General features: G+C 42.1%; 1 protein-coding gene and 2 pseudogenes across 3 annotated transcripts in view; 2 read left to right on the top strand and 1 right to left on the bottom strand.

Annotated features, from left to right (window-relative positions):
• The window catches only part of FNTA (farnesyltransferase, CAAX box, subunit alpha), a 49,789-nt gene extending 27,536 nt beyond the window's left edge, over positions 1 to 22,253 (bottom strand). For all 3 annotated transcript variants that reach the window (XR_013525687.1, XM_008979420.4, XM_002807490.7), the window contains exons 1-5: positions 22,030 to 22,253; positions 19,181 to 19,266; positions 14,357 to 14,471; positions 7,238 to 7,342; positions 397 to 523 (exon numbers count right to left, since the gene is read on the bottom strand). Coding sequence is in view for 2 of the 3 variants with exons in the window: in XM_008979420.4 (XP_008977668.1) it covers positions 397 to 523; positions 7,238 to 7,342; positions 14,357 to 14,471; positions 19,181 to 19,266; positions 22,030 to 22,229 (633 nt within the window). In the remaining variant the exon portion in view is untranslated. The remainder of the gene's footprint in view (positions 1 to 396; positions 524 to 7,237; positions 7,343 to 14,356; positions 14,472 to 19,180; positions 19,267 to 22,029) is intronic.
• Positions 10,464 to 11,302, top strand: LOC100894570 (AP-3 complex subunit sigma-1 pseudogene; annotated as a pseudogene).
• LOC103787537 (protein S100-A11 pseudogene) lies at positions 11,293 to 11,864 on the top strand (annotated as a pseudogene).
• Positions 22,254 to 25,340: the final 3,087 nt, after the last annotated feature.

Here is a 25,340-nt window from a genome sequence, read left to right as displayed (position 1 = left end):
TATGCCTTTGTTAATTAAAATAATACATCGGTAGTTAAAATACGCTTTTTATACTCAATTTGCTAACAAATGTGTGACATAATTCAATTTTTAAAATATTTAAAATTTACTACATCCAAAGAGATTATAAAGGTAGCTAACACGAAGGATGTCAGGTTTTAATTAAGTATTTGAGTAATTCTTTTTTTTGAGACAAAGTCTCACTCTCTCGCCAGGCTGGAGTGCAGTGGCGCAATCTCAGCTCACTCCCTCTGCAGGGTTCAAGCAATTCTCCTGTACTTTGTGTGCAATGATCTTTACATGTGTGTGTTTTCGTTTAGAAACAGATTTTAATAGTAATTTTAGTTAGTTCAGTTTAAAAAAGCTCTGAAAAACACTGTACAAGAAAGGCAATACCTGAATAACCCACTGTCGATGCTGCCAGGCATGATAATTCTTTGCATCCTGATTAAGAATATCAGCAATAAACTCAAGCTCCTGAGATGGATCTCTTAGCCATTCCACTAATACTCGCCTATGATGCCTACAGCCCAGAGAAGAAGGGAGAGAAGTTTTTTGTTAATTTATCCAAGAACTAAAATATCAGCTGCACATTTTGTCTAGGTAACATGGAAGGACACACAAGAAACAAAAATTTATCTCTAATTCTCAAGACACTATTGGAGAGAAAAGGTAACACAAAAATAAGAAAAAAAATTCAGAGAGTTTATCTCAAACTACATCTGGAAGTACAGTAATCCTTTGACAACCACGAAACTGTGTCAAAAAATTTTGAAACATTACTAGATTGTATAATGAAACGAGGAAATGTGATTATCTTATAGAATATATAAGTTCCTCTACTTACACAGGCCTAACAATTTTCGCTAAGTGCAAAGCATTACCACACAAGCAGCTTCTTATTCCACAAATTAGTGGGCAGAACTGAATTCAATGCTACACTGGCAAGTAGCTATGACAACTTGCAAACTGTCAACAGATGAGGTTCTATACTAGAAAAACAATTAACAGTTTTACATTGGGTTCCATTTTTATAATTTTCTTTAGCTGAAATAGTTACAGAAATCTACTAGTGAAATGTTCTAAAATTCACTATAGTGATGGTTGTATAGATCTTATATATACTAAAAACCAATTATATACTTTGAATGGGGGAATTGTATGGTAAGTAAACTGTATCTCAATAAAACAGATCTTTAAAGAAATCTATCTATTAGAGTATAACATTCTTTATACTAAAAGTGAGCAGAACCATAGGAAAAAAGGAAGAATTTAATGCTTAATGAATGACCTATTCTACATGCCTGGAAAATTAAAAAATTTGTCTTACAGATTATTAAGACAAGATACTACCAAAAAGAAAATCATAGGCCAGGTGCGGTGGCTCACACCTGTGGTCCTAGCACTTTGGGAGGCCGAGGCAGGCGTTATCACCTGAGGTCAGGAATTCAAGACCAGCCTGGCCAACATGGCAAAATCCTGTCTCTACTAAAAGTACAAAAATTAGCCAGGCGTGGTGGCAGGCGCCTGTAATCCCAGCTACTCAGCAGGCTGAGGCAGTTAAACCCAGAATCAGTTAAACCAGGAGCCAGAGACTGCAGTGAGACGAGATTGCACCACTGCACTCCAGCCTGGGTGACAAGAGCAAGACTCCCTCTCAAAAAAAAATGGAAAAGAAAATCCTAGACAGGTTTCCAAATATATTTTAGAAATCTTGCAAGTCAGTGAACACTAGCTGCATTTTATTTTTCCAGGTTGCCATTGAATTCAGTAATTTAGGAAAAACTAAGAATCAGATCTTCCAGGATATCAAACTGAGGAAGAAAGTTCATGCTGATGATCTCTGATTTAAGGAGTTACAAGGCTTTATATTACAGCATAAATTTTCATAGTTAGAAGTTAATAAAAAGTGATTAGTTAACTGGGATACAGAATTTGCATTGCCTGTACTATACTAGCTATAACAGGAAAAGAGCAGACAATCAAAAAATGTACAATTAAAAAACTGCTGGGCTTTCCACAGCAGCTACTTTGAGTGATTTTGTTTCACATAACGGTGGGTGATAAAGTGCTAACGACAGTGTCTGCAGTATCCAGAAAAGAAAAGCAATTTCTCTTTAGCAACAACTGATGTAATCAAATACTAATGCTTGTGATGTCAGAATTTTATAGCTACAGATTTTTATATAAAAGCACTTAAATTCCACCGAGTAGATAACTTTAGTGAGAGTCTGAAACTCTCCATTTAAACGCTTTTCTCATTAAAACAACTATTTTATAGTGCAATTTCTTAGAAATGCAACAATCTTGTAATAAAGAGGCTACAGTGGTAAGGACTTTAGTTTTTAATTTTAATTTTTTTTAGACAGAGTCTTGCTCTGTTGCCCAGGCTGGAGTGCAATGACACAATCTCGGCTCACTGCAACCTCCACCTCCCAGGTTCAAGCGTTTCTCCTGCCACAGCCTCCCAAGTAGCTGGGATTATAGGTGCGCACCATCACATCACACCTGGCTAATTTTTGTATTTTTTGGAGAGATGAGGATTCACCATGTTGGCCAGGCTGGTCTCAAACTCCTGACGTCAAGTGATTCACCTGTCTCAGCCTCCCAAACTGCTGGGATTATAGGCGTGAGCCACTGCGCCTGGCTACAGTGGCAAAGTTTTTAAATAAAACTCTACAAATAGAAATTTGTACAATAGCTACTACTTTCATCCTTTGCCAAATAATGTTATTTACATTTTTTTGTATTTGCAAATAATCTTATTTACTAGAAACAACTATGTACTGTTAGGTTTATCACGTTCTAATTCTTGGGAAACTAATCATCTATCTGTGGTGACATACGCCTTGATATTTGATTCTGCAGGTGATTATTCCGCAGCTGGGCAAGATGGTAGTTAATGCTCCATGTTACCCACCTTTGAGATGAAAGTGCTCCTTCTTCTAAGGTAACCTGTGAACTGCCCGGCTTCCCGACTCCCCCTTGATGCTATCTTTTCTCTCCTGAACTCTCAACCTCTCTCTCTGTATTAACACTCTCCCTTCACCATGATGTCTTCACCACCTTGAAAAAACAAACAAAACCCCATAGCCCTGACTACTGCGTTCACTTCTCAGAAGCTGAGCTTCTTCACCTCCTATCTGCAGGTCAGCACCAACCCTAGCACCAGTGGGAGGACTGCGTGTGGCAAGGACACTGGCTAAGAAGCACCTAACCAATCCACTGCTCTGCCACTTTCAGCCCCTTTTTTGACCTCTCATCTCAGTAGCTGATATGTCATTCATTCTTTTTTTTTTTTTTTTTCTGAGATGGAGTCTTGCTTTGTTGCCCAGGCTGGAGTACAATGTTGGCATAATCTCAGTTCGCTGCAATCTTCCGTTCGCAGGTTCAAGTGATTCTCGTGCCTTGGCCTCTCTAGCAGCTGGGATTACAGGTGCACACCACCACACCTGGCTAATTTTTGTATGTTTAGTAGAGACGGGGTTTCACCATGTTGGCCAGGCTGGTCTCAAACTCCTGACCTCAGGTGACCCAACCGCTTTGGCCTCCCAAACTGCTGGTATTACAGGCATGAGTCACCATGCCCAGCCCATTCCTTTTTTCTCAAAACTCTCTCTTCTCTTGATTTATGTCACAACACTAACTTCTCGTTTTCTTTCTCAGTCTTCCTTGCACACTTCTCTGCCTTTTAAATGATCCACTTGTTTGGTTTTCCTTTGTTTTGGTATTTTTAGACCAAAGTTTTGCTCTGTTGCCCAAGCTGGAATGCAGTGGTGCGATCTTGGCTCACAGGAGACTTTCCCTCCCAATTCCCAATTCAAGCAATTCTTGTGCCTCAAACTCCCAAGTATCTGGGACTACAGGCATATACCAGCATGCCCAGCTAATTTTTGTATTTTTAGTAGAGGTGGGGTTTCAACAGGTTAACCAGGCTAGTCTCAAACTTTTAACCTCAAGTGATCCACCGGCCTTGGCCTCCCAAAGTGCTAAGGCATGAGTCACCACACTCAGCCTATTTGTTTTTGAAAGAATCTTGCTCTGTCACCCAGGCTGGAGTACAGTGGCATAATTTTGGCTCGTGGCAACCTCTGCCTCTGTGGCACAAGTGATTCTTATGCCTCAGCCTCACGAGTAGCAGGGACTACAGGCACACACCACCTTGCCTGACTATTTTTATTTTAATAGAAACAAGGTTTCGCTATGTTGGCCAGACTGGTCTCGAACTCCTGAGCTCAAGTGACCCACCCACCTTGGCCTCCCAAAGTGCAGAGATTATAGGAATGAGCCACTGCACCCGGCCAGTGTTGATTTTTATAGAGACAGGGTCTTGCTCTGTCACGAAGGCTGAAGTACAGTGGCGCCATTATGGCTCACTGCAGCCTCCAACTTCTGAGCTCAAGTAATCCTCCTACCTCCACCTCCAACAGTGCTGGCATCACAGGCATGAGCCACGGCACCCAGCTATTCATCAATGTTCTATCCTCGACCTTCTCCTCTAACTTCCCTTGAGCTTCCTCACCCATAGCTAGGACTTCAACTACCACTTCCAGAAAGCAAACAGCCCCTAAGTCTTGCCATCACTTCAAAAGAGCATTTTACAGCCAGGCGTGGTGGTTCATGCCTGTAATCCCAGCACTTTGGGAGGCCAAGGTGGGCGGATCATGAGGTCTAGAGATCGATACCATCCTGGCTAACACACTGAAACCCTGTCTCTACTAAAAAAAAAAAAAAAAAAAAAAAATTAGCTAGGCATGGTGGCACACACCTGTAGTCACAGCTACTCAGGAGACCGAGGTAATAGAATTGCTTGAATCCGGGAGGCAGAGGTTTTAGTGAGCCAAGATTGTGCCATTGCACTCCAGCCTGGGTGACAGAGCGAGACTCACTCACAATTTAAAAAAAAAAAAAAAAAAAAAGAATAGAGTATTTTCGAACAATTACTGCACAGCCGTACACAGTTTTTCCGCATGCAGATCAAACTCCACTTGTCCATTACTGACCCCATCTTTCTCTCCCAAAAACGTGCTGCTTTTTGGTCGGGCGCAGTGGCTCATGCCTGTAATCCCAGCACTTTGGGAGACCGAGCCAGGCGGATCACTTGAGGTCAAGAGTTTGAGACCGGCCTGGATAATATGGTGAAATCTCGTCCCTACTCAAAATTAAAAAATTAGCCAGGCATGGTGGTGCGTGCCTGTAATCCCAGCTACTAAGCAGGAGAATCGCTGGAACCCAGGAGGCGGAGGTTGTAGTGAGCCAGGATCACACCATTCCTCTCCAGCCTGGGCAACAGAGCCAGATTCTGCCTCAAAATAAAGAAAGAAAAAAAACTTGCTGCTTTACCTCCCAAATTGCCAAAGTAACCAGCATTATTACTGACCCAGTTGTCAAGCCAAATATATAGTCATTCTCTGTCACTCCCTCAATAAATTAAACTTCAAAACCTGTTGCTTTTACATACAAAATCTCTCAGATTTGCCGTTCTCTCCCACAGCCCCGCCACATTTTGAGCCTCATCTCTTCTAACCTACACCATGACAATGGCCTCCCAGACTCCAGGCCTCCAGAAATGTGGACCTATTCCAGTCCAGCCTCCACCTGCCATCACGGTTAGCTTTCTATGACACAAGTCTAATCATGTTACTTCCTTAATTAAAACTTGTCACCAGCTCTCCACTGCCACTAAGAATCAGTGCAAACTCCTTGTACCTGTTCCTGAGGCCACCTGCACCACACAGAACTACATAGTTTTCCAGGTGCATCAAGGTCCTTCATGCTTCTGGAAAGAAGCATGAAGGACTCAATGGTCTGCCCTTTAAAGTCTTCCTTAAATCTCAGGAATAAAGATGATATGATGTGTATAGGTCATCATGTTGGGAAAGAACAAGATGGTGGTAACTCCTGTACTATGAGTAGGCAGGCTGAGGCACCAAAGTGGAGACAGCTTTGGTGAGAGGGCAGACAGCCTCTTCTACTTCACCACTTTCACCTCTTCACCACCGCTGCCGCCATCACCACGCCACACCACACCACCACACACCACTGCATACCACCACACCACACACCACAACCACACCTCACACCATCACACACCATTACCACACCACACCATACCACCACTATACACCATCACACACCACCATACCATACCATACCATCACTACACACCATCGCACCACCACACACACCATACCACCCACACCACCACAGCACACCCCCAGACATCACACCACCATAGCACCACACACCAAACCACATTATCATATACCATCACACACCACTAGCACACCACACCATACCACTACACACGTCACACCACCACACCCCACACCACGTCACATCACACCATACGTCACCACCACCAGACACACCACATCACCTCACATGCCATACCACCACCATCTCACACCATCACCACGACATACCACACCACACCACCACTGCAGCAATTCCAGCTGCTATGCACACTGACTACTGTTCAAATTCTTTCTTATTTGTTCTCTGCCTACTCCGTAACACCTCTTTTTCCCTACTGTGTTCCGCTACCTTCACCCATAACAATCCCCATACTCTTTTTTTTTTTTGAGATGGAGTTTTGCTCTTATTACCCAGACTGGAGTGCAATGGCACGATCTTGGCTCACTGCAACCTCCGCCTCCTGGGTTCAGGCAATTCTCCTGCCTCAGCCTCCCGAGTAGCTGGGATTACAGGCACGCGCCACCATGCCCAGCTAATTTTTGTATTTTTAGTAGAGACGGTGTTTCACCATGTTGACCAGGATGGTCTCAATCTCTCAACCTTGTGATCCACCAGCCTCGGCCTCCCAAAGTGCTGGGATTATAGGCGAGAGCCACTGCGCCCAGCCAACAATCCCCATACTCTTATCCGTTCTAGCCTAAGGGCTTAATTTCTCACAGTAAACAGAAAGCATTTTTCAAATTTTCAAACATACTCTAATTTTTTCTGATTCTAGCAGTACAGCATACCGCATTGAAACTTTAAATAGTAATGGCAGCTAACATTCGAGTGTTAACTACAGATCAGGCACCATTTTGAGCACTAAACATAAGTTATTTTCTTTAATCATCCTAACAATCCTATGAGGCAGTTAACAGTAGCTCCAATGTAAAGGACTCAAATTACAAAGAAACAAAAATTTCCCAATGATCTCATCATCCATTAGCAAGTACTATTAATATTAGCATCATGACACCCTTTCTTCCTATTTTCATCTTACCAAACTTGATAGTTTTTGGGCTGCTCCTCAATTATTGCCGTGATGTAGTTCATTTCCTCATGTAGATCCTTCTGAAGTGACTTTAAGAGTACTCTCCGGAAATGCCTAGGGCAAATATAAAAAAGCCAAAGTCGTATTATTCCACAGAAGTTGCCTAGTAACATCATCAAACACAGCTACAAGTCATCAATACAGTTAGACAAATTTTTGGCCGGTATTCTGTATAATTTAACAATTATATATGGCTGGGCATGGTGGCTCACGGCTATAATCCCAGTACTTTGGGAGGTCAAGGCAGGCAGATCACAAGGTCAGGAGTTTGAGACCAGCCTGGCCAATATGGTGAAACCCCGTCTCTACTAAAAATATTAGCCAGGCATGGTAGCCTGTAGTCCCAGCTACTTGGGAGGCTGAGGCAGGAGAATCGCTTGAACCTGGGAGACAGAGGTTGTAGTTAGCCGATATTGCGCCACTGCACTCAGAGCGAGACTCCGTCTCAAAAAAGAAAAAAACAATTACAGACTGAGCAGGGTGGCTCACGCCTGTAATCCCAGCACTTTGGGAGGCCAAGGTGAGCAGATCACCTAAGGTCAAGAGTTCAAGACCAGCCTGGCTAACATGGTGAAACCTCGCCTCTACTAAAAATACAAAAAAAAAAAAAAAAAAAGTCAGCTGGGCGTGGTGGCATAAGCCTGTAATCCAGCTACTCAGGAAGACTGAGGCAGGAGAATCACTTGAACCCAGGAGGTGGAGGCTGCAGTTGGCCAAGATTGTGCCATGCACTCCAGCATGGGCAACAGAGGGGAACTCCATCTCAAAAAAATAAAAAAAATTATACAAAGGTACTCTGTATAAAACTGCTTGTGGGTGTCCAAATTCATACAACTATCTGGTGACTAGAAGAAATCAGCACATTTAGTAAAAACAGTGAAAGGTAACAAGTATGAGACAGAAGAAAAGTAAATTTCTAAATCTTAAGTAATGATAGAAAACCAACTAAAATCATTTTCAGGTACTACCATGGTCACCAGTGTTCTATAATACAAGAATCAAAGACATCTCTTTCCCTATACAGTACAGCTTGTTTCTGTAGATACATTATCCATATAATAAATTAATTCTATTATAAACATTAACAAAATACTTGTAGAACCACCACAAACACGCTACTTATAAATGAAACAAGTTTCTCTTTAATTTTCCCATAGGCGGAGAACGAACAACAAAAAAATTTTTCCTGAAAAGTTAGTTCTGGTGTATTTTTACTTCAAAATTTCAAAAATTTCCAATTACTAAATAACGGGCATTCCAGAACCTATTTTATTAGCTTTTAAAATGAACTGCTCACTTTGGGAGGCCAAGGCAGGCAGATCACTTGAGGTCAGGGGTTCAAGAGCAGCCTGGCCAATATAGTGAAACTCCATCACTACGAAAAATACAAAAATTAGCTGGATGTGCTGGCAGACACCTGCAATCCCAGCTACTCAGGACACTGCAGCACAAGAATGGCTTGAACCTGGGAGGCGGAGGTTGCAGTGAGCTGAGATTACACCACTGTACTCCAGCCTGGGCAACAGTGTGAGACTCTGTCTCAAAAACAATAATAATAAGGCCGGGCGCAGTGGCTCACACCTGTAATCCCAGCACTTTGGGAGGCCGAGGCAGGTGGATCATGAGGTCAAGAGATCGAGACCATCCTGGTCAACATGGTGAAACCCCGTCTCTACTAAAAATACAAAAAATTAGCTGGGCGTGGTGGCGCATGCCTGTAATCCCAGCTACTCAGGAGGCTGAGGCAGGAGAATTGCTTGAACCCAGGAGGCAGAGGTTGCGCTGAGCCGAGATCGTGCCATTGCACTCCAGCCTGGGTAACAATAGTGAAACTCCGTCTCAAAAAAATTAATTAATTAATAATTATAATCATAATAATAATAAAATAAAATGAACTGCAAAGTAGGAGAGACAATAGTATTTCTCTCCATTATTATTTTTAAAAAGTAGACTTCACGGAGTCTGTAAATATAAGCCCTTGGCTTTTATGGGTAACAATTCCAGGAACACTGCTTTTTTCACATCAATAAACTCGCAGGCAATCTTTAAGTGTATTCTAAGTTCCAAAAATGATGAAACACACTGAGAATTCCAGTTAAACAGGCTGGATTAAGCAAACGAGTTTATTCTTATTCCCTAATAAAACCCCACTAAAATGACAACAAAGGAATAAACTCACAAGAACAAAGAGAATCTGGGACAAAGATACCATAGCAACTGGAAGAGGTCAACAACATTATGGGAAGTTTAAGCAGACAGACAAGATTTAACTGACTAAAACACAGAATAAGACTGTAAGAAAATTCCAGAAATCAGAGGTATGACATATTTCCAAAACTGGGGGTCAAAGGTGGGACTAAAAGCAGTGGAAAGACTATAGAAAAAGAGTCCTTGGCAGTCAAGACCCTTCCCACTCCCCTGAGCAGAAGTGACATCCTGTCTTGGGCAGGTGACAAGTGGCTTTATTCTCTGGAAAAATATGAAGCAGAATGGGTTACCAGGCACACTAGAAGAAGGCAGGGTAAGTTAAAGGGTGGAAACAAGGACAGTTAAAATGTTGGTATACTAAGTTAGAAAAAAAGAAGTTTCTATTTCAAATTACAAGGCTCAAGCCTGTAATCCCAGCACTTTGGGAGGCCGAGGCGGGTGTATCATGAGGTCAAGAGATCGAGACCATCCTGGTCAACAAGGTGAAACCCCATCTCTACTAAAAATACAAAAATTAGCTGGGCATGGTGGTGGGCGCCTGTAGTCCCAGGTACTCGGGAGGCTGAGGCAGGAAAATTGCTTGAACCCAGAAGGCGGAGGCTGCGGTGAGCCAAGATCATGCCCTTGTACTCCAGTCTGGGCAACAACAGCGAAACTCCGACTCAAAAAAAAAAGTTGATATCCTAAACAGTAAGACTCTCCTACCATGTTCCCCTGCCTGGAACTGTGGCAGCCAAAGGTACACTCCTTAAGCAATAAACTACTTAATCCTCTTTGAGAGACACTGTCCAAGAGAAAAGATTTAAATACTGACAAGTGAGATTTCACTACAACACAGCCACATCTCCCACTCAGTAACTTCACAGGGAAGCCCTCCAGCTGATAAATCCTGATAAACTGAAATACACGGCTTTCATTCAGGATTTTTCCTATCTCTCTTATAAGCATAAAGAGAGTCAAGAATTACCAACCATGAAAGAGACCAAAAGAGATGAAAAGATCTCATACCCATGAAATTAAGAAAAAAAGAAAGGGAGGGTGGGGAAGGATCTCTGGCGAGACTCAAGCACCTGCCCCCGCCCTGGCCCCCAGTGCCCAGCCATGATCAAGGCAATCCTAATCTTCAACAACCACCAGAAGCCGAGGCTCTCCAAGTTCTACCAATCCTACAGTGAAGATACACAACAGCAATTCATCAGGGAGACTTTCCATTTGGTATCTGAGATGAAAAAGTTTGTAATTTCCTAGAAGGAAGATTATTAATTGGAGGACCTGACAACAAACTGATTTATAGACATTATGCAATGTTAATATTTTGTCTTCTGTGTAATTCTTCAGAGTGAAATTGGCATTTTAGATCTAATTCAAGTATTTGTGGAAACATTCGATAAATGTTTCAAAAATGTCTGTGAACTGGATTTGATTTTCCATGTAGACAAGGTTCACAATATTCTTGCAGAAATGGTGATGAGGGGAACGCTATTAGAGACTAACATGAATGAGATTGTTAGACAAATTGATAGAGAAAATAAGCTGGAAAAGTCTGAGGCCGGCTTAGCGGAAGCTCCCACCAGTGCTGTATCAGCTGTAAAGATATGAATCTTCCTGAGATGCCAAGAAATATTAAAATTGGTGACATCAGTATAAAAGTGGCAAATCTGCCCTCTTTTAAATAACAATTTTAAAAAGCTACTCCCAGGTAAATTCCAGAGGAAAAAGTCATCTACGTTTACCATGCAGTCGTTTACCAAAAATAGAGGAGAAGAGTCTTAACTTTTGCTCAAGGTACTATATAGGAGTTGCATAAAATCAATATGAAAGTTCAATGTTTCAGTGGGTCGGGAAGAGGCTCCAGATCTGTACACCGCGCCCAGAGCTCTCAGTGCTGCTCCCAACCACAGCCTCCCACATGCCTCGCTCAGCTTCAACATGGCAAAAATCTCCAGCCCTACAGAGACTGAGTGGTGCATTGAGTCCCCTGACTACTGTTTTCCAGAGGTATGCTAGAAAGGATGCTTGTAACTACACTCTCTCCGAGACGGAGTTCCTAAGCATCATGAATAGAGAACTGGCTGCCTTCAAAAAGAACAAGGACCCCAGTGTCCTTGACCGTATGATGAAGAAACTGGACACCAAGAGTGATGGGCAGCTAGATTTCTCAGAATATTCTTAATCTGATTAGTGGTCTAGCTACGGCTTGCCATGACTCCTTCCTCAAGGCTGTCCCTTCCAAGAAGCGGATCTGAGGACCCCTTGGGCCTAGCCTTCAAATCCACCCCATTTCCTTTCTGCCTTTCTGTCATCATCTCCACAGCCTGCACATCATACCGAGCCCAGCACACCAACCACCTCATGCAGGCCCTACCTATGCATAGTAATAAAAAAAGGTCACTTTTTTAAAACATGGAAAAAAAAAAAAAAGTTCACTGTTGCTTTTCTTGCTCAGAGATTTTAAAGTAACTGAGTAGTTCCTATATGATTTTTTTCTTTCTTTTCTAAACTGCATTCCTGTGCCCACCTACGGCTTGCCTCTATGTATTGGCCATTACAGTGTTTTAAAAAGTATTTCCGATATTTCCTTATTTTTTTTGGTGATGGAGTCTCGCTCTGTTGCGCAGGCTGGAGTACAGTGGCACAATCTCAGCTCACTGCAACCTCTGCCTCCTGGGTTCAAGTGATTCTCCCACCTCAGCCTCCCAAGTAGCTGGAATTACAGGCGTCCCAAGATAGGGTTTCACCGTGTTGCCCAGTCTGGTTTCAAACTCCTGATCCGCCCCTCTTGGCCTCCCAAAGAGCTGGGATTACAGGCATAAACCATCACATCCGACCCAGGTATTTCTTTAATTGTGTACAACCTAAAATGTTGGTGGTTTGTATGGATCACAAGTGCAACATTCCTTAATTCCTTCCACTGTCACACAATAGTTATTTAAGGAAGCAAGTATGTATTACGTGAAAACATTATGACATTTTCTCTTAGTTTAAATAAACTCCAAGGTAACTGTACTTCTAAAACACACACACACACACACACACACACAACGCTATTTAAAAAAGAATATTCAGAGAACAAAAAACAGCTCCCCCAAATTAAATGTAGAAATCTTTAAAAATCCATACAAGAGTTAGAAAATAAAATTGAGGAAATATCTCAAAAGTAAATAAAAAGACAAAGAAATGGATATAAGAAAAGGTAATCCAGGAGATACAACATACAACTAAAAGGCATTCCAGAAAAAGTAAACAGAGGAAAGAGAGAAGAAATTATCAGAAGAGGCCGGGTGCGGTGGCTCACGCCTGTAATCCCAGCACTTTGGGAGGCCGAGGCGGGTGGATCACGAAGTCAAGAGATCGAGACCATCCTGGTCAACATGGTGAAACCCCGTCTCTACTAAAAATACAAAAAAAAAATTAGCTGGGCATGGTGGCACGTGCCTGTAATCCCAGCTACTCAGGAGGCTGAGGCAGGAGAATTGCCTGAACCCAGGAGGCGGAGGTTGCGGTGAGCCGAGATCACACCATTGCACTCCAGCCTGGGTGACAAGAGCGAAACTCCGTCTCAAAAAAAAAAAAAAAAAAATTATCAGAAGAACACAAAAAACTCCCCAGAACTTAAAAAGAAGTTTTAAACAAAGGAATGGAAATCTTTTCAACCTGAAAAGAAGCTAAGAGAAACAGAAAAAGAGTTTTAAATTTACTAAGGAAAATAATTTCCAATCTAGAATCCTATTACTATCGTTGAAGAGAGACTACTGATTTTTAATTGTATAAATCTCAAAAATTAACTTCCATCCTTCTACTCAATGATGTGCTCTATAAAATGAGAAAGTAAATCAAGAAAGAGAAAGGTATGGGATCTAGGACACAGGAGATCTAACACATGAACGAGCTGAAGACCAGGTATGCAGCATCCAACTAGTGAAAAGAAAAATGGAACTGAAGGATGACCTGTGTTCAATAGAAAAATGACACTTCACATATATCAGAGCATCTGGAAGACAAATTACCTATTGGTACAAAGAAAACAAAACAAAAATGACACTCTGTTAGAAAGAATGTAATTACACTTTAAAACGTGGGTCAGCATGAACATAAACTGAGTGCTCATTTGTGATGGAGAGAGGGTAGTGGAGAATCAACGATCTTTCACAGAAGGAATAATGTTTAAAATGAAAATAATAATTAAGCATACGAAACATACTAAAAAAAAAACCTACGAAACATCCTAAAAAAAAAAAAACCTACAAAACATACTAAAAAACAAAAAAAAGAAAAAGAAAAAAAAACCTACAAAACATACTAAAGAAAAACAATTAAGCAAATAATCTAGAATATGGAGATTAATTCAAGAAAAAAATCCCTAAGAGTTATTGCCTCTGCGGAATGGAACTGGCGGTAGGAGGGAATGGGCTGGAGATTGCTACATTTTTTTATGCAGCTTCTTAAACCCATAATCAAATTGCTATTTTGATAAAAATTAAAGGCCAGCTTTGGTGGCTCACATCTGTAATTCAAACACTTTGAGAGGCCAAGGAGGGTGGATCACCTGAGGTCAAGAGTTCAAGACCAGCTTGGCCAACATAGTGAAACCCCATCTCTACTAAAAATACAAAAAAAGTAGCCAGGCATGGTGGCGGCTGCCTGTAATCCCAGCTGCTCGGGAGGCTGACGCATGAGAATCACTTCAACCCAGGAGGCAGAGGTTGCAGTGAGCCAACATTGTACTAACTGCATTCCAACCTGGGCAACAAGAGCAAAACTCCATCCCCCTAAACAAAAAATTAAAGTACAGCTTAAAAAAGAAAAGCCACTTAGAGTAAAACATTTATGCAGGGAGTACTGTCGATGTATATTACTTACCACACTGTATAATTGGCTGCATTTAATTCAATAGCATCCCGGGTTAGCTTAAAAGCTCGTTCACTTCTTTCATCACGCTGTAGGATAGCTCGGAAGTAATCATAAACATCTCTAACTAGAGATAGAGCACACAACCACATTAGGACCATCTTACTTACAACTAGCACTATAATGTATAATGTCGCTATATCTATGCAGAAGAATATTTTATTGGCCTTTGTATCATTTATACCAAAAAGCAGTCAAATGGCTATGGTTGCTACCCTGATAATGCCCTAGTGTCACAGCCACAAAATGCATGGGCTACTTATGTCTAACCACATGCTTACTGCTTATGTGCATGCGTAAGAATTCATGCCAGATTCCAAATCTCCCATAGGCCTTATGTGTAAAAGGAAAATTAGGGGTGCATACATTCAAATACATTCATATAGCTGTTTTTCTGAAATTTTATTTTGATGATCAGATTTTTAAGTGAAAAATATGCCCAAAGGCAGAAAACTCAAAACAGTACAAAAAGGTTCACACTAAATTTCCATTCCACTAAATTCCCAATCCCCCTCCCCAGAAAAGCAACCATTATTAACTGATTCTACTGTATCCTTCTAAATATATTCTATGCATCTACAAGTATATAGCCTAATTCCATCCTTCATTTTTATGCAAATGAGATCCCATCCCACTCTGAGCTTTGCTTTTTTCACTCATACATTATTAAAGATAGTGTAAACTAGGTCGGGCACAGTGGCTCACGCCTGTAATCCTGGAACTTTGACAGGCTGAGGCAGGCAGATCACCAAGTCAGAAGTTCGAGATAAGCCTGACCAACATGGTGTAACCCCATCTCTACTAAAAATACAAAAATTAGCTGGGTGTGGTAGCATGGGCCTTTAATTCCAGCTACTGGGGAGGCAGAGGTTGCAGTGAGCCAAGATCGCACTGAGCTGAGATCGCACCACTGCACTCCAGCCTGGCTGCCGGTAAGACTCTGTCTCAAAAAAAACAACGTTGAATTCATTCAGAGCAAAATTTAGAAACAACATAAATGTCAAACAACTATGAAATACTATGCAGTCATTAAGAACCAAGCTTCCTTTGCCAGGCGCCATGGCTCATGCCTGTAATCTCAGCACTTTGGGAGGCCGAGGCAGGTGGATCACTTCAGGTTAGGAGTTCAAAGCCAGGTGAAGTTTTTTTTTCACCTGGCCAACATGGTGAAACCCTGTCTCTACCAAAAATACAAAATTAGCCAGACGTGATGACGCATGCCTGTAATCCCAGCTACTCAGGAGATTGAGACAGGAAAATCGCTTGAACCCAGGAGTCAGAGGTTGCAGTGAGCCAAGATCATGCCATTGCACTCCAGCCTTAGGAACAAGAGCGAAACTCTGTCTCAAAAAAACAAAAAAACAAGCTTCCAAATAATTTCAAATTTGTAACAAAATAAAACATTAACTATATACATATAACATTATTTTACACACACATACACATAAAATATACACATATACATATGCACACTGATAAAATAAACTTGGAGGCTATCAGGCTGGCATAGCTCCAAAGCCTTAGGTTCCTATGTAAGCAACCAAAATCCAAGTCAATGTAAAAGGTAAAATGAAATAACATTAAAATATTCTTTTTTTTTTCTTTTTTTTGAGACAGAGTTTCACTCGTTACCCAGGCTGGAGTACAATGGCACGATCTCGGCTCACCACAACCTCCGTCTCCCGGGTTCAAGTGATTCTCCTGCCTCCCGAGTAGCTGGAATTACAGGCGCTGCCACCACACCTGACTAATTTTTTGTATTTTTAGTAGAGACGGAGTTTCACTGTTGGTCAGGCTAGTCTCAAACTCCTAACCTCAGGCGATCCACCCACCTTGGCCTCCCAAAGTGCTGGGATTACAGGCATGAGCCACTGCGTCCAGCCTAACATATTCTTTTAATTTAAAAATTATATTGGTCAGGCACAGTGGCTCACGCCCGTAATCCCAGCACTTTGGTAGGCCAAGGCAGGTGGATCACAAGGTCAAAATTCTAGACCATCTTGGCCAACGTGGTGAAACCCCGTCACTACTAAAAATACAAAAATTAGCTGGGCATAATGGTGCAGGCCTGTAGTCCCAACTACTCAGGAGGCTGAGGCAGCAGAATCGCTTGAACCGAGGAGACGGTGGTTGCAGTTAGCCGAGATTGTGCACTCCAGCCGGGCAACAGAGTGAGAATCCATTTCAAAAAAAAAAAATTATGAACAAGATACTGTCATGCTCAAAGTTTCCAATACTTTGCCTTTTTTAACTCAACATTGTTTCTGAGATCTGTTCATGTTATAATAGATCTAAATCCTCTCAATGGTTATATAGTATTCAACTGTATGACAATGACACATTTTATCAATTTCTCCAAAAGATAGACATATAAGTAGTTTCCAATATCTTACTTTTGCCAAAAATGCTGCAAATACAGTAGCTAACATATATAGTGCTTACTATGAGCCAGACACTATTCTCTTATTTTAGTGAAAAATTTACTACATCTATAGTTAGTACCATTATCCTCATTTTACACATGTGGAAACAGAGGTACATAGGAGTTAAATAACTTGTCCAAGATCACAGTCAGTAAAATGTGAAGTTAGAATTTGAACCAGATGGTCTGGCTCCAAAGTCTGTCCTTGTAACCTCCTGCGCATATCTTCTCACACCATGTGCCAGAATGAACCCAGAATATTACATCAGAAGCAGCATTGCTAGGCTATAAGATAGGTGCATTTTCCAGTTTTAAGAGATATAACAACACTGCTTTCCAAAATGGCTAAACATATGAAAACTGCCATATGAAACGCATGGAGCGCTTCACATATCTTAATACCTAATACCATAACACAGTTTTCATTTCTACCACTTAAAACATGGGCGGAAAATGGCATTCTCATTTCAACCTGTCTATCCTTCGTTCCTAATGATAAGAGATACTTCCTATTTTATTGGCCAATGGCATTTTCTTTTCTATGAATTGCCAGTTCATACCCTTTGTCCATTTTTTTTATTAAACTCTGTCTCCTTATCCTTTTGTAGAAATGACTTACAAGTTATAATATGGATCCTGCTTTATATGACATATCTTCTCTCACACTGCTACTTGTTCATGGTTTCTTCTGCTGTGGTTTTAAATTGATCTATTTGTCTATAAATGGTTGGCAGGTCAAACTTATCTTTTATTTTATGGTTTTAACTATGGTGTGTATGTAAGAATTCAAAATGTTAATTTTTCTTTTTCTTTTTTTTTTTTTTTGAGACGGAGTTTTGCTCTTGTCATCCAGTCTACAGCACAATATCGGCTCATTGCAACCTCCACCTCTCGGGTTCAAGTGATTCTCCTGCCTCAGACTCCTCAGTAGCTGGGATTATAGGTTCCTGCCACCACGCCTCGCTAATTTTTGTATTTTTAGTAGAGATGGGATTTCACCATGTTGGCCAGGCTAGTCTGGAACTCCTACCTCAGGTGATCTGACCTCAGGTGATATGCCCACCTTGGCCTCTCTAAGTGCTGGGATTACAGGCGTGAGCCACCACATCCTGCCCAAAATGTTAATTTTATACCTTGCAAAAAAGGTTATTAATTTATCCTCAATGGAAACATAAGATTATATGTTTCCCCCAACATCTCTAAGTACTTATGAATCTGAAAAGGTTATGATTTATATTTCTCTGATCACTAGTAAAGTTAATATCACTTTACAGATAACTTATATTTTGTGAAGTGTCTCTTCACATATAATATCCTTCAAAGTATGGGAGTTTTGCATTTTAGTGCAGTTATATATTCTGACCATTTCCTTAACCGATTCTGAGGTTTACATTTCGCCAACAAATACATTCTTCACCCTAAGAATGATAGGTGATACAATTCTGCCTTTATCTAATTGCAGAGCCAACTGTTCCAAACCATTATTTGATTAATCCATCCTTTTCATGAAGGCATAAAACGTCCTTTTTCTCATATGTTAATTAAGTTTTCATAGAGTGAGGACCTATTTCTAGAGTCCTTATTAATCTATTTCTGTGCTACTTCCACTTAATCATTTAGTAGCGTATTTGCATACTTAATAAGGAAAACCTGTTTCATTATTTTTTAAACATTTATTGTCATTTTGTTATCAGAAAAAAATGGTTTTGTAAAAGAATGATCTTAGTAAAGCCTTAGCTGAAAGAACATATATATACATAAATTACAAAACTGTCATTCCATTTTATTCATTTTCCCTTTCCTAGAAGAACAATTAACAATTAATATTTGCATGACCTTCAATTTACATTTTCATTCATCATAAAAGAATGATACTTTATCAAAGAAAAAAATCTACTCATTCTAATATCCACTCATTTTAATACCACTCAGTTTTGATATTAAACTGAGCCTAACACTTCATTGCCAAAATATATTTTTAAATGCTGATGTTTCAGCAGCCAAAGTTTATTCTAAAAACAGTAACTCATTTATATTGTATTATACATGCACAATCTCCCAGGAGGTGGGGTCTCCAGGAAAGACAAGAAAAGCACAATTACATAGCAGCTATTATCTATTACATTGTAACATTCATTACTTGTTCATTACTTAGAATATGTCCAGTCTTTGGGCAAAATAAAACTTTTAATCATAAAGATAAATCACCAAAAAAAGCACAAAATTAACTCATCTTAAGTCATTCAGATTTTTATTAGACAAAAATCTGTCATCTATCTTGCTACATAGTTGTGAATTCCAATTCTGCTACTAAGTGTAACTTACAGACCTTTTCCTAATTCAAACAAACTTACATTTGTCACTATAAATGATCTGGACCACGGGATTGGGGCCATCGTTCTGCGGCACTGGATCTATGTCAGCCCATTCTGCTCTGTCCCTGAAAATAAACATTCCCCCACCAGTGGTTACATTCAAATACAGAAGAAAAATGAACTCTAGTGTTTTTAAAATGACAACAATTACACTTATATTAATATCAGTAACTTACAGGGCTCGTATTGTAATCATGGTTGGATTCTTCATGACCAAGTTTTGCCAATATGCTTTATATATTAAACTACTAATGTAAAATTAAACAACCCCCAGATGCTCAAACATTAATCAAGTTTTTAAATTCAAAGGTTTTTTTTTTTTTTTTTTTTGAGACAGAGTTTCACTCTTGTTACCCAGGCTGGAGTGCAATGGCGCGATCTTGCTCACCGCAACCTCCGTCTCCTGGGTTCAGGCAATTCTCCTGCCTCAGCCTCCTGAATAGCTGGGATGACAGGCACGCGCCACCATGCCCAGCTAACTTTTTGTATTTTTAGTAGAGACGGGTTTTCACCACGTTGACCAGGATGGTCTTGATCTCTTGACCTCGTGATCCACCCGTCTCGGCCTCCCAAAGTGCTGGGATTACAGGCTTGAGCCACCGCGCCCGGCCTCAAAGTTTTATAAGTAGAAAACATGTTTTTGCAGCAAGTACACAGTATTTATTTTATTTATTTTTTTTTTTTGAAACAGTCTTGCACTGTCACCCAGGCTGGAGTGCAGTAGCCAGATCTCGGGTCACTGCAATCTCCACCTCCCAGGTTCAAGCGATTCTCCTGCCTCCACCTGCCAAGCAGCTGGGATTACAGGCGTCCACCCCATGCCCAGCTAATTTTTTGTATTTTTAGTAGAAATGGGTTTCACCATGTTGGTCAAGCTGGTCCCAAACTCCTGACCTTGGGTGATCCACTGCGCCTGGCCCACAGTATTTTTAACTTAGAAATCAATCTAACTCATTGGTCTACTAAGATTCTTTGAGTCAGTAAGCATTTTTAAAAAGTTTGAGTAACAAAGTACTAGAAATTGACATTTTAATAAGCAAGCACCATTAATTTACTCAAGAGGTGGTGCATGTAATCAGTAAGAAAGCAGGCTCTGGAATCCGACAACTGCCTAAGTCGTAACATTGGCTCTACCACTTACTAGCTGTGTGACCTTCAGAAAGTTACGTAACTTCTTTGGGCTTCAGTTTCATCATTTTAAAAAAAGAGGGCAATATTACTGCCAACCAACATTATAAGGTTTTTTGGAGGATTAAATGAGGTAACATGTTAAGCACCTTAAAACATCCACTGCAAACAGGCAGCATTCAATGACTACTAATAAGCAATGCTAAAATAACTGTATAGTAACAATTACTGCTTTACAGAAATTTGTGAACTACCCAGTGTGACCAAATTTCTCTTCAACACGTTCACTTATATTCTTTTCCTTTCGCTTTTTTTTTTTGGTGGGGGGATGGAGTCTCGCTCTAGACATCCAGGCTGGAGTGCAGTGGCACAATCCAGGCTTTCTGCAACCTCCGCCTCCTGGGTTCAAGCAATTCTCCTGCCTCAGCCTCCCGATTAGCTGGGATTACAGGCGCTGGCCACCATCCCTGGTTAATTTTTATATCTTTAGTAGAGAGGGGGTTTCACCATGTTGGCCGGGCTGGTCTCCAACTCCTGACCTCACATGATCAGCCCACCTCAGCCTCCCAAAGTGCTGGGATTATAGACATGAGAAAGCGCCTTCGGCCTTCCTTTCACTTTTCATTTCTCTATAATGATCAACTATTGATAGCAAAGATTCTGTGACATCCATGCTAGAAATTGTGTCCATTATACAAGGAGAAATACAAGAGAAGCCATGACCTGAGAGTGACACCTAAAGCCTGGGGGAGTGGCCTGGAAAGGTAAGGCTGTCATTTAGTCACCAGGAAATCACGCACAGTCATGTGAGAACCTGCGTATTTCACAATCTAGAGAGCTGACTTTAGAGTTACGGGCCTACCAATTTAAATCAGTAAAACATTATCTCCAAAAAAGAAAAACTCTAGTTAGTGACTTATATTAATTCATAAAATCAAGGTAAACAAGCCATAGAATGGGTTTACCTAGAACTACAGAAGTAAAACTAAGGCGATTATCTCCGCAGGTTCACAGGGAATTAGGGAATCAGCATTACCATCTGAAAGCAAAGAACTGATGGAACTGGGTGTCAGCAAAGACGAGAAGCGTCCCCAGTACACATCACTTGTATTATGTACAAAGCGATGCAGGGAAGCTCAAGAGAGATTCAGTAACAAATCTCTTTTCAGCCTTTAGCCTGGCTGATATGAGGCGCTAAAATACGGATTGGATGAAAATGCCTCAGTGCTCCAAGCTGAGCAAGCCACGGGAAGCTCTCACACCTCGTTTTTAGGGTGAGCAAATCTGGCCCTGGTTTACTGCCCGACTACCAGAACTGCATCCTAACTCTGGGTATTCACTGCTTGTTACCGGCACAGCGTTCTGGGCCGTGGAAGAGAGCGGGAAATTTCTTATATTTACTCATCGCGACGCCTGAAGATCTGAACGAGTGCGGTTCAGGGCGCAGCAGTTTCCGCGCGGCTTAAAGCGGGCGGGAAGCCGAGACCTCGCTGTTCCGCGTCCCCACGGTCTCGCGCCGGCGCCGCCCTGGGAAGAGACGACCTCACGGCTGCTGACCCGGCCCAGCGCCCCGCACCAGCCCACACGACACCACGGGAACTTCGGCCGGGCGCGACGGGGCCGGGAGCGCGCGCCGCGGGCCTTGGGGCAGCTAGGCCTCCAGGGAGAATCCCGCTCCGCGGTAGCCGCGGGGGCGTTACCTGTATAGGACGTAGGAGGGCGAGTCCAGGCTCAGAAACCCGTCGTCCATGGGGGACGCCACGGCTTCCCCGGCCTCGGCCGCCATCTCTACCTCGTGCTGCTGGTGGGGCGGCGGTGGGTGCGGCTGGGGCGGGGGCTGCTCCGGCTGCCCTGGCTCTCCGCCTTGCGCAGCCTCCCCGACCCCCTCAGTGGCCGCCATCTCGCCTTGGTCCGCAGCGGAGGTGGTGACGGAGGCCCCGCCCCTCGGAGGCCCCGCCCATCCCTTCCCAGCCAAGCGGGCAACTTCCGGTTTCCTGGGTTTATTTATTTTTATTTTTTAATTTTTTTTTTTTTTAAACCATAGAGGTGCTGGCTAGAGGGTCCTGGCTGGCGGCCCAGGCCTGGGTGGGAGTGTGTGGGTGCTGGCGGCGTCCGCCGCGAGACTGCGTGGCTCTTCCGAGGGCCCCCAGGATCCTACCCGCCTTCCCATGTGTCGCCGTTCCCGAGCTTTGCAGATGTCACTCGGACCGTATTAGTGCTGTTAGCGGCCCCGGCAGGAAAAGGGCGATGCCTTTTTGGACGGAAGCTTGCGGCTCAGGGTGGCTGGCGGACACTGAGCACTCAGCCCTTTGCGTCCATCTCAACATTTCCGAAACTAAATACAAAGGCAGAGCACGGGGGTTCTTGCCTGATCCCAGCCGCTCAGAGGCCGCGACTGGAGGATCGCGTGAGCCTAGGAGGATAGCGTGAATCCGGGAGGATCGCGTGAACCCGGGGAAGTCGAGACCAGCCTGGGCAACATAATGCAACCCCTTCTCTACCAAAAATACAAAAACTTAGCAGGACGTCATGTGTGCGCCTGTGGTTCCAGCTACTCAGGAGGCTGAGGTGGGAGGATCGCTGGAGCTGGGAGTTCGAGGCTGCAGTGAGCTGAGGATGCCACTGCACTCCAGCCTGAGTGACAGAGACCCTGTTTCAAAACAAACACACACACCATTAGAAAAAGAAAGTAATTTTTGGTGAAGTTTGTGTTTGTATTTATATATATTCAGATATAATGGTGTAAACCAAAAAACTAAAATTCTGAACCCAAACCATCTGAATAGACCCTTCCTCTCTGCCAAGGGCATTCCAAAGTTAACCTGAAAAACTTGTTCAGGCCATGATAGAATGGGGTAGGGTAGGCCACTAACATCAAGGCCAACCTTAAGTGTGGTAAGAAACATTTACAATCTATTCTCTCTGAGGCCTGTTACTTGGAGCCTTCATCTGCATAATAAAACCTTGGTCTCCACAACCCCTTATGGCAAATCTGGACATTCTCTCTATTCTTAATAACTTTCAACCAATTGCTAATCAGAACATATTAAACCTACCTAGGCCTGGAAGCACCCCCTCCCTGACTCTGAGTTGTCTTGTCCTTCCAGACAAACCAATGTGTATCTTGCATGTATTGATTGAAGTCTCATGCCTCCCAAAATGTATAAACCCAGCTATGCCCCAACCACCCTGGGCACATGTTCTCAGGATCTTTTGAGGGCTATGTCACAGGCCATGAATCATTCATATTTGGCTCAGAATAAATCTCTTCAAATATTTTCCAGAATTTGACTCTTTTCATTAACAAGGGGTCATATGAATGTATGCTGTTGTGGCTCAGAAAACAATACCCCAAATGAAAGTCAAGCATCAAGTTCAGAAGCCCATTCTCTCTGACCTTCTCCTGTCCTCCTCTCTGTGACCACTCATCTTCTCCTGAGGCAAACCACAGCAACTAGAGTTCCTCTTCCCCCTTGCAGGTCATAGAAACCAGAACCTTTTTCCCTCAGAGCAGGCCATGGCACCTGCAAATACTACTCTAACCTTCCTCCAGCCCTGCCTTTCTATGTGACAGCTGGCTGTAAAGAAAATAAACCCTAGAGGGTTCTTATCCCACCGGGGGTCACAAGGAGGAATGCTGCACAGAGAGGCCAAGGAAAACCTAAACAGACAGGCCTTTTTGAGTTTCTCCACTCCATATATTGTATTAAATCATCCTCTTTTTGTTCAAAGAGGCTATAGTATTGGTGCAGAAATAGATAAACCAAATAATGGGACACAGTAGAGAACTCACAAACAGATCCATGCATATATGGATGCTTGAGACTAGACCAAGCCTTCACTGCAGAAGATTGAGAAAAGGATGATATTCTGAATAATGGTGCTAGGTCAATCGGTCACCAACAGAGGAAAAGAAAAAGAAATTGCATCCCTATGTCATACTTCCTAGACTTCAATGTGAAAGTAAAAACATAAAAGCTTAAGATTTTGCACAAAACAGAAAACCTAGAATGGCAAATAAATGCATCAGACTCATTAGTAATCAAGAAAATGCAAATTAGAAATCTCTTTGGCCAGGCAGGGTGGCTCACCCCTGTAATCCCAACACTTTGGGAGGCTGAGACAGGTGGATCACCTGAGGTCAGGAGTTCGAGACCAGCCTGGCTAACATGGTGAAACCTCGTCTCTACTAAAAATACAAAAATTAGCTGGGAGTAGTGGCAGGTGTCTGTCATCCCAGCTACTTGGGAGGCTGAGGGAGAAGAATTGCATCTGGGAGGCAGAGGTTGCAATGAGCTGAGATTGTGCCATTGCACTCCAGAGTGGGTGACAAAAGTAAAACTCTGTCTCAAAAAAAAAAAAAAAAGAAGAAATATGTCTTTATATACTACACACATTCACTACATTGGCAAAAATGGAAAAGCTTAGCAATTCCAAGTGGCTTTGGAAAATAGGTTGGCATTATGTAGGAAAGTTGAAGATACACATTGTTATCACCCAGTGCTATGGTTTGGACGTTTTGTCCCTACCAAAACTCATTCAGGGTTGACAGGCATGGCCTAGTGGGAGCTGTTTGGGTCATGGGAGCAGATTCCTCATGAATAGATTAATGCCCTCCCTTAAGGATAAATAGGTTCTTGCTCTTGCAGAATAGACTAGCTGTCTTCCTCAGTTTCCCTCTCTTGCTATGTGATCTTCTTGCACACAGTACTCCGCTTCTCTTTCCCTGATGAGTTGAAGCAGCCTGAGGACCTCATCAGGTAAAGCTGCCCAGTCTTGAGTCTTTCAACCTCCAGAATCATGAGCCAAATAAATCTCTTTCCTTTATAAATTACCAGCCTCAGGTATTCTATTATAGAAACACAAAATGACTAAAACATCCAGCAATACTCAGGTATATATATATATATTTTTTTTTTTTAATGGTGTACTCACATGCATCAGAATACATGAACAACAGTATTGGCAACACACTCTAATAGCCATAGACTGGAAACAACCAACGTGCTCA

Source organism: Callithrix jacchus, chromosome 13, assembly GCF_049354715.1.
Source record: "Callithrix jacchus isolate 240 chromosome 13, calJac240_pri, whole genome shotgun sequence".
NCBI classification, from domain to species: domain Eukaryota; kingdom Metazoa; phylum Chordata; class Mammalia; order Primates; family Cebidae; genus Callithrix; species Callithrix jacchus.
The sequence above is the reverse complement of the archived record's forward strand: the minus strand, read 5'-3'. Positions and strand labels throughout refer to the sequence as shown.